Source organism: Mycteria americana, chromosome 11, assembly GCF_035582795.1.
Source record: "Mycteria americana isolate JAX WOST 10 ecotype Jacksonville Zoo and Gardens chromosome 11, USCA_MyAme_1.0, whole genome shotgun sequence".
In the NCBI taxonomy this organism is placed as follows: domain Eukaryota; kingdom Metazoa; phylum Chordata; class Aves; order Ciconiiformes; family Ciconiidae; genus Mycteria; species Mycteria americana.
The window spans coordinates 24509594-24523620 of NC_134375.1; the positions used below are offsets into that span (position 1 = coordinate 24509594).

The 14027-nt window shown below is 36.5% G+C and overlaps 1 protein-coding gene across 3 annotated transcripts in view; it reads left to right on the top strand.

The window, feature by feature from the left end:
* Window positions 1–14027, top strand: part of ARHGEF3 (Rho guanine nucleotide exchange factor 3) — a 141421-nt gene that overhangs the window by 32787 nt on the left and 94607 nt on the right. For all 3 annotated transcript variants that reach the window (XM_075514027.1, XM_075514028.1, XM_075514026.1), the window contains one exon: window positions 13784–13850. In XM_075514027.1, the coding sequence (XP_075370142.1) occupies window positions 13784–13850 (67 nt within the window). The remainder of the gene's footprint in view (window positions 1–13783; window positions 13851–14027) is intronic.

Here is a 14027-nt window from a genome sequence, read left to right on the forward strand (position 1 = left end):
GTTTAATGCAGAAGACCCCATGTTAGTTGGAGGTGGGCAGATTATTGGATGGAGTGAACTCTTTTCATATCAGTTTTTCATAGACCCATAGAACAGCATTTTTGATGCATTTGGAAATGAAAAGTGCTGTACAGAAAGCAAGATGCTATTTTATTAATCAAGGGATATAGTATAAGTGATTGGAAAGAATCCAACAGCTTGGCTTCAGAAGCATATTTCACATATTCAAAAGAAGTAGGACCATTTACCTTATGTTCCTGTCACTCTGGTGGCTACCAACAGTAGTTCTGGTATCAATGACCCTAAAGGAAACTGTAAATAATTTTGCATCATCGTTGATCAAGCCAACATCTGTTTGATTTCTTCCCCTGTGGTTTATGACTCTTATTTCAGCTGCTGTAGTAAATAGGAGTATTGTCCTTGTGTTCTGGTGCTTTCTGTATTCAGACTGAAAAAGCCTGTTCTCTTGTTTTTGTAATTAGCAAGCTTTTCAGTTTGTATAATGAAATACTGCAGTGAATGTCTACTTCCTAAACCTCATTAATATACCTCTTTGAAACCCAAATACATTAGCTATCAGCAAGAGTAAGAGCAAAGATAAACATGCCCTAATTTAAAGGCATGGCATTAAAAAAGTTTCAGGGGAATCCTAATAGTAGTGAATGTCTTGGAAAAAAACCAAAAACCTGATGACAATACAGAATGAAACGGTGTGCAATTGTGCAACTGCAAACATTCAGCAGTATAACAAAACCCAATAACTAATGAGTCTAAAACTAGTAGTTTCTGCATGTCAGAGTGAATCTTCTACCATGTGTTATAAAGTTGTTACATATCATGGAGTATTTTCTTGGAGGAAAAAAAAATGATACTGTACTGGCTTATGTGATGAGAATATGTCAATATCTGCAAGGGCAAATAGCCCAGAAATGTTTATTTCTTTGAAAGCAAATAATCTCTGGCAAATTATGGTTGGACTCTATGATCTTAAAGGTCTTTTCCAACCTATACGATTCTGTGATTCTGTGAAACTTATGTTAAAGATTTTTCTGATATGAGTTACTGGACCAAACTGTATTATTCCTTTTGATTTCATAAATAACTGTGGAAAAACTTTAAAGTTTCATATACAGCTGTGTTTATTTCATAGGGCCTTCTGACAACCTTTTCAGTAGGTAATGTCAGTTCAGTATTAGCTTTTTTTTAAAATGTGCTTGGAAAGTTTTGGTATGTATAGCACAAACACATAGCAGAAATAAATAGATTTTTGTTCACATTTTTTGAAAGAGCAAGGTATAGGAGTGTGATCATAGCGATACTGATAATATATTCAAATAATTAATTATTTGGGCTCTTTATTTTTTTTTACCTACAGAAAAAATACTCTTAAAAATAATGTAAAGAAGCATTGGATACTTATTAGCAGTAACTTTCCCTTGATGGTGTGTACAAGTGGTGTTTCTTACAAGATTTTTCTGCTTGCGGCTTTCATATGTGGCTACTTTTTGACCTTTAAGTACTTTCATAGTACTTTCATTGCATTTATCTTGGGAGGCATCGTAAAACAGGTAATCTGGAGCCATCAGCCTGAAATCTTGATTTGACTTTGTCTTCTGCCTATAACAACATACACCAATACATTTGAAACAGATAATGCAAATGCATGCTATGAGACAAACAAAATAACATAGTTATTGCACTTGCTGCTCTGACATTGTACTTTAGGCAGAGATTACAGAAGGAAAGCAACTAAATACTTGTATTAATTAAGGTAATTGATAACAAATCTCATAAATAAGGTAAAATAAGAAGGATATAGGCCTTCCTGCTTCCAGGCACGGACAGACAATCTTGCCTTGAAAGAGATGAGAAAATTACCTCCGTTGGCAGATCAACCCATCATTGGTCTACTTTACAGCAAAATCACATTTCCTGTCTGATCCACTGGTCTCACTTAACATGTTAATTCCTGTTTTTGCAGGAATTGTATTAATTTGGAAGGAAAAAAAAAAGCAGAGGGGGGTGTGTATTCATCCATATAAATAAATTTTATTATTTATACATATGTATTTCTGAAGAAACTGGCTCCAAATCTCTCTTACCTATAAATGCACTTTTTAATGAATGTACTTTGACCTGGGACAAAACAAAAAATATACACTTTCAGAGTCATCACAGGTATAATGTTATTTTTTAATTATAGGATTCTGTACTTTGTAACAAAATTATTTTATCACAGTTTTCTGTATGCTCTTGTAAGATGGTCTTGGGCTGAAATTACTATAATGTAGTTAGTGTCTTTATATTGAAGAGACTAGAAAACATAACTTGTTGCTGGCAAAAGTAGAGATAAGTGAACATTTTCTGTCCTGACTTCATATTTTGACTGGAGCTTTAATGGAACGATAGTTTCAACAGGTTTTACTCCCTTGCATTCAGGGTTTCTATAGTAATTGCTATGGCAACACTGATGCACAAAATGTTCCCACAGGAACCCAGCTGTGAATAATAACTAACAACTGAAAACATTTTGCTCTTGCATCTCAGGTTAAATGTCCCTTCAGAAATGATGGAAATAGTGAAAATGTGGCTTTTTTGCATACTTAATAGGAAGTCATTCTACTACATAAAAATCCAGGTATTATGAAAGGAGTGTTTGGTTTCAGAGTGCGTACGCCCTTTGAATATATTGCTGAAGTATCATCCCTCAGACCAACGAAGAGAGTTAGAAACATGGGGTGTAAAATTTGGCACTGGCTTCAAATGTTTCATGTTGTAAAGAAACTTCTAATGCCAGACCTGTAGTACAAAATCATCCGCTCAGGAATTATGACTTAGCTTTTATTAACAGGATTATCTGTTATGAAAATGGGTTTACATAATTCTTGAAGATAGAACTATCTTGATAGCCTTCTGACCTCACTGTGCAATGAAGATCAAGACTACAAAAGTCACATGGTAGAGGTCAGTATTTGTTGACTTCAGTGTCTATTTATAAATTGCCTTCAAAAACTCTTCTAATTTTTGCAGAAATAAATTTGTCAGTGTTTGTATTAAACAGAATATCCTGATGTCAGAGGATGCAATATTTATTGAAACTGTTTGTTGTTAAATCTGGCTCTCCTTGTATGTATAAACTGGCCTTTGTACATATAGTTGCCTTGTTTGTATTTATTTAACTTCCATTCAGAACAAGGGGAAACCAGTCCCGTGTTTATGAGATGAATAAATTTTTAAACTTAAAAGCATTTTAGGGCTTGATTTGGTAGTTTTACTGTCATGGAGTAAGACAAAATGCTTACGCAGCTCAGGGGATTTATGGCCACAATAAGTCCTAAGAAGCTGTATCAAACAAAGGAAACTAAACTACTCAATATTAAAAGGACACTGCTAATTCTTTTCAAGATCTAAGAAAAAATGTTAAAGCTGAACAAGAACATTGTGATGAGCACTTTGTTAAATAAGAGGAGAAAAAAGTTTTCTAAACCCAGGGGGCTGATAGTTGCTCTTACAGTTATTTATGCAACTTAATAGGCATTACTGTGCAAATGGAAATGAAGATGAAATGGAGATGAAACCACTATTTGTTTTATTTGGGTTCCTGCAGCGTACAATCTGCTAATAATGCAAGTGAAAGTCTTACAAGTGAAAATATCTTTGTAAATCTAAGAGTTGCATGGTTTGATCTTGATGACTTGTATGTATACATCACGTATTGCTGTAAACTGCGATTCAGGGCCTCTTGTAGTTCGTTTTTGTGCACATAACATAACTGAGTTCAAAAAAATTCAATAGACTGGCAGCTTATTAAAGAAAGCTGGCTGTATTGGGTACATAACTACTAAAAATGTTTGCTTGTCTACAGATGCTTCAGCTGTGAGTATCCTAAATATTTTGTTAAGCATAGTTGTGTTTATTGTACCTATTGATCTTACTAATCTAATGATCTGAAAGTGTTGTCTCCCAGGTTTCATATTCCCTTAAAAAGAAAAAAGGGTGTTTCATTGGGTGCTTATCTTTATAACAGCACCCAAAGCGGGGGGGTTGGGCGGAAATCCCAAGTCATGGTACTTGAAATTTCTAAATAAAAAGCTCTAGAAACAGGGAAAGGTTGTTTAAAAAGTTGAAGCTTTTTCCTCAGACTTGATATAAATATTGAAACTCATTCCCATGAAAGGTTTTGTTATTGATAAACTGATGAATTCCTGAATTCCTGACTTTTTTTGCTTCTTAATATTCTGTTCTTTATTTAGCTGACAGTGCTTAAAGTGTTGGAGAAGTTCTGTTGCCCACGTTTTAGTTATGCCATAGTAAAATACTTGCTTGTGTTCTGAGCAGAGTCCCAGTATGCTGTGGAATTTAATCCTTGGTGAGATTTTTATGCCCCAAGTTAATAAACTATATGTGACAAACTAGCTGAATGGAATTTGCCACAACAGCCTGCAATCCTTTAGGCATGGCAGAGGGCAGAACTAGCGTAGACAGGAAATTATGTGGTATAATTTGACTTTTTTGGGGGGGTGGTTACTGCACACTGAAGTTAAGTCATGAGCATGATCGCATACACTTGTGTAGTCTAACACAGAGAAGTTTAGTTTATTAGCTCCAGTGGTGACAGGCCTGTTACAATCTCAAGATAAGGCGTTCTGGTCTGGCTGCATAGACGCTACAGGAGTGGTTATTGCCACACAGCGTATAATACTTCTCCATGCAAGAATAATCTTTCTCAATGAAACAGTATTCTGAAAGTTACAATCCTGTATAGCTGATTGCATTTAATAAAAGCAGGTTTCCTTCCTTGAGTGACTGGCTTAGCGCCATATCCTTGAGAGCTAGGTGTGAAAAGTATCATACAGCACTCCTTAAAGGGTATGCAGGAGTTTTTCACTTTTCAACACAGAAAAGCCTCTCAGTTGGCTATAGGCTTAATGACAGAGCGATCCTATTTGACGTTTTTGTTACAAACCTACATTGTTGGGCTTTTCAGTTGAAATACAAGCTATAATGCAGAAAAAGATAAAGTCGCAAATGAAGGGTGTTGTGGTTTAGCCCCAGTCGGCAATTAAGTACCACCCAGCCGCTCACTCACCCTCCCCACCCTGGTGGGATAGGGAGAGAATCTGAAGAGCAAAAGTAAGAAAACTCATGGATTGAGATAAGAACAGTTTAATAACTGGAACAAAGAATTGTAGTGAGAGGAAAACAAGAGAGTGAGAGCGGAACAAAACCCAGGAAAAAAACCAAGTGATACAACCCCTCACCACCCGCTGACCGACTCCCAGCCCGTCCCCGAGCAGCGATCGCTGCCCCCGGCCAACTCCCCCCGTTTCTATACTGTGCATGAGGCCATATGGTCTGGAATAGCCCTTGGGCAGCTGGGGTCAGCTGTCCTGGCCGTGCCCCCTCCCAGCTCCTTGTGCGCCCGGCAGAGCACGGGAAGCTGAAAAGTCCTTGACCAGTGTGAGCACTGCTTAGCGACAGCCAAAACATCAGCGTGGGATCAGCGTTCTTCTCATACGAAACCCAAAACACAGCACTGTACCAGCTACTAGGAAAAAAATTAGCTCTATCCCAGCCGAAACCAGGGCAAAGGGATAAGGAAATAGCAGTACAGGAATTTTAAAATCTTTTATTGAATTGCCTTGCCCCCAAATGTTACTTGTTTTCAATAGTGTTGCCCTCTTTATTCAGTCCTTCTGATCTTTCGAAATGCCTGTTAGTGAACCACAGCTTCGCAGGAATTCATGTTTACCTTCAGAGAGCCAGATGATATGAATACAAACAAAAAGGATTTTCAGAAAACACCCATTTCCTTTATCAAGAACATGATGTGGTGGCACTTGAATGATCATTCTGAGGGTATTAGTAGCTTCTCTATAGGCTGAGAATGCTGTTTGGTTGGATTTCACGAACTGCTACGAAATCCCTTGTCTGCTTTCTCTTGGTGAACATTTTTGCTTCTATCTAACCCGTAAGTATCCAATCTTGCTAAACTGAGTGGATTTCCCAGCTGTAGGTTCTCAATGAGATCTTACTTCTATTTTGAAAACAAAATGGAATAGACTGACTCTCTTTCCTTGAGCATGAATATTGCTGTGAGGTTTTTGCCTGGAGGCTTGCTTTTTCTGACTATCTCGTGATAGGGGCCATTTAAGCATTACCATCAGATCTTTTTTTTCCCCATAGACCAGAGGATCTTATCTGGATGGCTGACTGTAACATGGAGATGAGCAAACATTTCTTTTTAATGAGGAGTTGTTCTCTTTGTAAAGAATTCAGCATATACCTGTGATACAGCAGTGGGATGGGGTAATGACTAAAAATTAACAAACATGTTATTGCCGTTTCTTCTTCCTAGTATTACTGAAATGCTATAGGAATAATTTTAGGCTGCGCATTCAAAGTGAGCCAGTGAATAATCTTTCTAATCTTAGCTATTACAATATTAATGAAACAGTGATATTTTGGTATAGAAATGTAATACAGGACTCTTCTAACCCTCCCCAGCATTCATGCAGCTATGCCTTTGGCAAACAGCAGAAAAACCTGCATCCTCCTGCTGGCTAGCAGCCAGGGCTTTCTGTTTTAGTTGTGAGTGGAGGTCATATATGTCAAGGGGGATGCTTTTATAGTGGTGTATATCAGATGTAATTTATTGCATTAACCTGCGGTAGTTACAGATGAAGAAATTAATTATGTTTAAAGCTTTAAATCAAGTCTGTATTTCGACAGAAGATGAAATGTTACATCATTAGGAATATCTGATTTTTTTAGATCAAAATGTAGAACTTTACTTGGTCTTCAGATTTTTTTTTTTTCCTCTTCATAAATTAGTATTCATTTCTACAGGAAATTAAACAAATCCAGAAATGAAAAAATGCATTTTGTAGCTTCTTTGGGTTTTATTAGTGATGGGATATTTTACGGTGCTGTGCATTGGTTCATAGTATAAACAAACACGTTCTGAAGAAAGCATGGGAAAAGAGTAGGTGTGGGACAGCTCACTGGTACCTGTACCTGCTTCAGTGATGCAGGCTTTCATCTGTGTATATCCAGCTTCACAAGGGCTGTTTTTCTTTCTTAATATGTTTATGACACACAGTTCATAATAGTAGGACAATAAAAGATTACGTTAGTATTCAGAAGGCAGCCCAGCTAGTCATCTGTTTTTTCCTTGGTGGATATTTTTGTTTCTCTCAAGGTAGGAAGTGTTCAATCTTGCTCATCTAAGCAGCTTTCCCCCCCGGCCCCTGCCATGATCTGTCAGTAGCCGCTATGGGAGCTTGAAGAGGTCAGGTCTGCAGGACCGGACCTCGGTAAATCAAACATACACAAAATCTTTATGAGATGCTTTGCCTTTAGGAAGAAAAACGTATTAAGCAAACTCTCCATATGAACTTAGATTTGTTTTTTTCCTTCTGGAAAATAAATGAAATCTTCCACAATCTCCTTTTAGTGCCAAAATGCACAGGCCTAGTATAGAAGAAAAATAGTATTTGAGATTTCCAGTGGAGGAGTGAGTGTTTTTTATTAAGTAGGTCAAACCATGGGGTTTTTTTTCCTACTTTAAAAATCAGTACCAAAGGTACATTAATTTATTATTATCTGTAACTTAAAACATCTAAGAGAATCAGTATTGTTCAAAACTATTGTTCAAAGCTAAAATGCTCTTGCATATCTCAGGCTTCACCAGGTAAACCACTTTGAATTTTTTTTTGTGTGTGTGTGTAATTTAGTATCACAAATATCCCAGTGTGTTAAAATAAATGTGCTTTTATGAACAGTATCTTAGTGTACACTTTTGATAGATTGAGAAGATGACATTACAAAGAACAATTCTGAACAGTAAGTACTATTTATTATTTAACAGTATCTTCATAAAATATTTACAGCTGTAGTAACAACCTTTATTTTTGTAGATTGAAAAGAATTTTTACTTAGCACAGCTTGTCTCAAAGTGGTTTGAGCTTTCCTCTTATTATCTGAGTGAGTATTCGTGTGGATTTGTGAAATGTGCTTTTATCTTCAAACAGATGTAGCAGCTGAGTATTTTAAACAAACCACACACAGCTTGGGTATTCATATCTAAAAAAACCACTGTTGTAGTCCGATTCTGTGTGCAGAAAGACTACAGGATCAGATGAAGGTGGAGAAGTTACATGAGCTTAATATAAACTGCCATAAATCGTTCATTTATCTCATCATCATGCTTCAAGACAGATAACACGCTTTTTTTAGGAAATGTAATAGAAACTTTAAAACATTCAGTGCATGTTTTTAGTCTTTAGATTCCTTTATATACTTTTACTTATCGATTGTCATTATATAACTAACTTACAGCACAGTAAAGGTTGCACAGAAAAACTACACTGATTTATTCTGGGAGGCATGTAAATGTTGTGTCTAAAAATTGTGTCTAAATAAAGATTTCCATAAAGATATCTTTGTCCAACAGATATTTTTATTATACCTATTCATAGTACGTGTATGAGGGAACCTAACAGAAAACCCTGCACATCTTAAGGACCAAAGCATTATTTTATGACTTTTAATTCTTTTTCTTAGCATTGTTAACAAAATTCTGGGGAACATAGCTGAATTCTACCCTGAGTTTTATGCAGAAAGAATGGTTATAGGTCATACTCAGTCTTTGCAAAAACTCTACAGTTTCACTGATATGTAAATGTTATTGCTACTGGTGACAGGTGAGGAGAAAAAAAAAATCAAGTTTTAATTTAAATTCCAAGGCAGAATTGGAATGTGCTAGGTATATACTTATTAAACTCAACAAATGTAAAATATAGGGATCATTTTTACAAAACCATTTTAAGCAGGATCAATGTTGTGTTTCCAGACAGGCCTTTATGATGATGCTGGTTTAATATGAAATACTGGATTTTTTTTTTCTAAATGCAAGCAGCAGATGGGACAACATAAACCTACTATAAGACAAGTAATACCTACTTCAGTCTTAACAGAGATGTATCTTTATTTTTAATTCAGTGTTCCCCAGTGAAAACCAACTGATGTTTATCCTTAATCCACTTCACTACTTTATTAGAGTTTATGGCAACATCTTGTCTTTATTGTATACAAACTTCTGTAGTACATACTTAGCTGTGAGAAAGAAAACAAAATTTCTCTATCTGTAATAGTCTTTAATTTCATGGTTTATCTTGTTCTTTCTCCTTTTTTTTTTTTTCTTCTTCTTTTTTCCCCCTCCCACCTCTACAAGTAGTTTTCTTTTGTAAAGCTTTGCTTTCTGTTGGGCCGTGTGTAATACAGCTTTATGTTACAAGAAGCATAGGGAGTTGATTTACTGTAATTAACCTAATAAACTGTATAAATTAACTCATGGGTACTAGAAGTTCTAGAACTTTTATTCATGCTGACTTAGGACTTCAAGTGATTCTCATGGATTACAGAATCTGGGACCTTCCAAATCTTAAGCTGATAATTCACTATACGTTTAATTCAGTGGCCGTTTACTCTCCAGGCTACAGAACAGTGGTAGAAACACCTTGGTTAAAGATAGAGCCACAGCCCGGAGGACATTACCAGTGTCAAAAGTTCCTGCAGTAATAAATGTTTTGTTCAGTAAAATTCCAAATTATCCTTATTGAACAGCAGGATCACTAGGAAACTAGCAGGCAAGCAAGTCAGTACAGTTCAGTCATTCCCTGGTAAATGTTTCAAGGGATCTAAGATACATCTGAGCTACTAGGATGTGAAGATGCCATTTCCAGGGCTTATTTTGCCAGGGCTGGAGCTTAAAGATCAAATGGAAGAAGAACAGTTAAAACTTCTACTAAAGAGGAGGAGGAGGAATTTCACGCTCAGACAGACAGATGTGGCTGAAGGTTGAGTATCGTCATGGGCTGCTTTTCCAAGTGGCAGGCCTCCGCGTGCACTTTTCTCAGACTGGATGGACTTGGTTTCAGGGTTTTATTTCCAAGGTAAACTTTCCATAGCGATCTTCAAACCAAGCTTAGCTGACAGGTTTGGTGACCCCCTCTCTCCCTCCCACAGGCTGAAGAGTTCCTATATAGTCCTACCTTCTAGTCTTTCATTCTTAAAACTGCAGTACTGGGGAGAAAATGTTTTGGTGACTTTTAGCTAAATAAAAAAAGATCCATCTGTAAGAAAGGTCAAGTATTACAAATTACAGCTTTGAGATTACTGTTGCAAGTAATTGTAGGCAGGAACTCCTCTCTTTCCCTCCCACATCATGTGCTTCCTTTTCTCAGCCACGATCTAGTCTGTGATCATCTATTTGATGTATTTCAAGAGTGTTAGTCACAGTGCATGTGGTTATAGGAACCGTCCCTGTCTTGTTCTTGACATCTGAAAAAGCTTTACTATAGTATCTGAGTTATTTTACTTACATGCCTCTGAAAGTCAGATCTGCTCATCAGTGTTAATGCCTGTGAATTTGTCTCCCTTCCCATCTTTAAGTGAATGTTTTATTTTGGTCTATCTGCTACCTTCTTATGCCAGTGATGACTTTTTTTTTTTATTGGTCTGGTCAGTAAATTATTTTATTTCCAAACCAAGTGGGTCTAATACACCTATTGATATAGTATCCCTCCTATCGAAGTGTAACATTTATTGGTTATTTAAAAAAGTAGAATTCTTTGACAGTTTTGTAGCTTTATGTTTTTGTATTTAAAATATCAAATAGTATTTTAATAGTTTTATAATATAGACAGGCCGTTTCTTAGTCAGTTTATATACTACTGCAATTCAGAAAAGATTTATCCAGTAAACGGAATGTTCAGAAGTAACAGTAGTAGTGCCCTGTAGAAAAAAGAGCAAGACGTTAATTTAAAATGTATTTGAAAAAAATCTGCAATACTCTCATTCTTTTTCAGTACAGTTCTCACTGATGTTGACAGTTGGGAAGACCAAGAGATCAAAATAACTTGAAGATAGTGAAGGACCAAACTGAAAACTGTAAATGAGGTCTCGTTTTTGGTGAAACTATATTTTGTTACTTGAGGTGCAGCTGAGAACCAGAACTTGTTTTTTACTTCATTTTGACTTAGGGGTGTGTTCAGCTGAAAAATGCTGGTTCAGAATGGTAGTCATAAACAATTTATGAATATGTTTAACCTAGATTGTTTCTAATTATGGGAACAGTGAGATTTCTAAAACAGTCTTTCAGTACAATAGGAGGACATACTTCTGCAGTTTTAATGTATTGGTAAGTTTGAGACGGGCTATATGAAATGGTTGCTTGTAATGGGAAATTAGACTTGATGTATTCACTGTGTTCCAGATTTAAACTTTGAATAACCCTGACAGAATAGACAATAGGGAAGTAATGGCTAGGCCAGGTGCATAAAAGTGAAAGTTTTTGAAGAAATTATTTAAGGTAGCCCATAGGGTGGTAAATGAGTGCGATGCTTCAGCCTGATTTCTGCTTATTGGAAGAGCGCAGCACACACTGGGTGACAAAACAGTTTGCGAAAAATTTTGTTACACCCCGTGTGTATCAGATCAGGGCAGTAAGTCATGGAGGAATATACAGTGACTTTGATATGTTTCACTGCCTTTTAAATTAACTCCTCCGGGTAAAACTGGCTTGTTTCATTAGTCTGTACTTAAAGCTCTTTAATAACGCTACAATAGTATTAAAAATAAAGGAGTTAGCATACCATTGTGAATAATAGAGACGTTCATTCTCACCAAAATGGAGTAACGTTCTTGACTGATAAGATAAGGAAGGAAGATACCTATTGTGAAAACCAGCGAAATGTAGATTTAATATTGTCTGCTCTCTATAAAGACTGGCTGTTGTTGTGTAGTCTGGGATGCTTTCAGTGAATGGGAAAGGTACAGAGTGATGATAACAAATGGTTAGTCATCAGGCGTCTTCTAGTGGATGGCCTTCAGTTTAGTGTGGATGAATGATACAACAAACTTATTGCTTATTACAGAGTTCTTAGTTCTTGTTACAGAATGATTGTGGGGAGAGATAATTTTAAATGAAGTTTTCATTTCCCTTGTAACTGTTGTCAAACTATCATAAATCCTGCTATATTGAAGTGGAAATGTCTTTTTCTCCTATATTCAGCTTAATTAAAATAGAACTAGTGCAATTCTTAATAAACTGGGAAAATAAATGCATGAACAGCATTAAAATATCAAAGAAAAAATGTGGAAATGTAAGTTTAAACATGAGATTTTTTTTTTTTTTTTTTTGAAAAGTGACTAAAGAGCGCAACTCTGTAGGAAGCTCACAGTACTTTTTGGAAAATCTGGCTCTGGTTCTAGTGTGAGATCATCTGTGAATAAAAAGGGTGCGCAACACTGTTAGGACAATTGATAATTTCTGTAACTTGCTCTTGTCAATCACATTTTTCTCTTTTCATAATGCAGTTCCAGTTCCAGTGAGGCTTTTGGATTAGAAATTCAGTTTCATAATATTTTAACTTAGAAAGCTATAGTAGGAGGATTTATTAGTGGGACAGTCTTAACGGTGAAGTCTGTGATGTATGCAGCCTTGTGCTTTTTAATGACTTTATCAATATGCTTCAAACACTGATATTCTTCCTGGTTGGCTGGCTGGTAGAGTGAAAAACTGAGAAAATTTACATCTCAACCTTTGATGTTACAAAAAGGACTCAATTGTCATGATTATAGTTGATTATTTGCATTATGTTGACATCAGAAGATGTCTACTGTGATCACAGCTCTATGATGCGTTTTAATGCACGTAATAAGAAAAATGTCCGTACACCAAATATTTTACACCAAAATAGAGAAGACAGAAAAAAGACAGAACTATTGCTGTCCTGACTCTATGGAAACGAACTGGGGCATGGTGTGTTGGAGTCCTTCAGGAACTATAAGCAGCAGGAATGACTCCCAGATCTTTCATGTGTTAGTCCAGTGCTTTAACTGCAAAACATCTGTCCTATTATTGTTGGATGGTGAGGTTTGACAGGCAGCCATTTAATTTGCTACTTTTTAACCAAGTTTTTGTATTCCTGTTATTATTTGCGATCGCTTCTGTAATCTGTATAATTGCATGGTTGGAGTTGCAGTGTGCTCAGCACTTAGGTCGCGCCACCAAACTATTTCTTGGTTTGGTCAACTTAACAGGTCAGTCAAGCTTTGATCTGACTTCATTTGTAAAATCTCAGCAATGTTTGCCTACCTTTGTAAAGTAATTTAAGATCTTACTGGTGAAAAGCACTCATTAAGAGCGAAGTGGAGAATGTTATGGTTACTTTTCAGAAATAATTGTACAGCGATAATTATAGGCTAGGAGAAAGGTTTTGGAATGAGTAAAAACTGAAGTCAGCTTCTCTAGTTTTTAGCGTCACACAAAGGTATGGCTAGCTGGCTTTACGTTGGTGCTTTGCGTAGCTTCGCTGTTAGGATTAAAGGCTCTTTAGTGTCCCCATCTAGTACTGCTGGCAGGCTGCATCATCTTGCATCACATGACGTAATTGCAGGTTCATAGACCCACACTGTTCGGGGCAGGGTTGTCTCTGCTTGTTGAAAATTGGTAGGGTAATAAGGTGTTGTCAGACATCAAGCCAGTGGGTCTCTGAAGGCTTGTAAGGCTGCCATGTCCCTTAGCTCTCAATCTGAATTAAAACATTTAACTAAGCTGAAGAGAGAAACCTGTCAGAAGTACAGCCAAGGAAATCTAAGGTGTCTTGGTACCCAAAGCCTGTGTTTTTCTTTTTTCCCCTCTGTTGTCACTCTGTTCTTGATATAGGAAAATATGACAGCTGAAAATGTAAACACTTTTCCTTGCCTCATCTTGCAGGCCGAAACAGCAGCAACAGAACAATTTTTCCTTGTTTCCTTCTACCAAGGGCTGGAATTTCAGAGGGGTAAGTTTGGTGTTCTTTTGTTCATACTCTGTAATATTCCCTCGTGCTTCATTCTGTTGCAGTGTAACTTTGTCTTTAAAACACGATCTGCAAGTACTAAAATTATGGCAAAACCATTATAAAATGGAACTTTTAATTTTGCGACCTCCTAAAAGGCTGCCTAAAAAACCAGCTTTT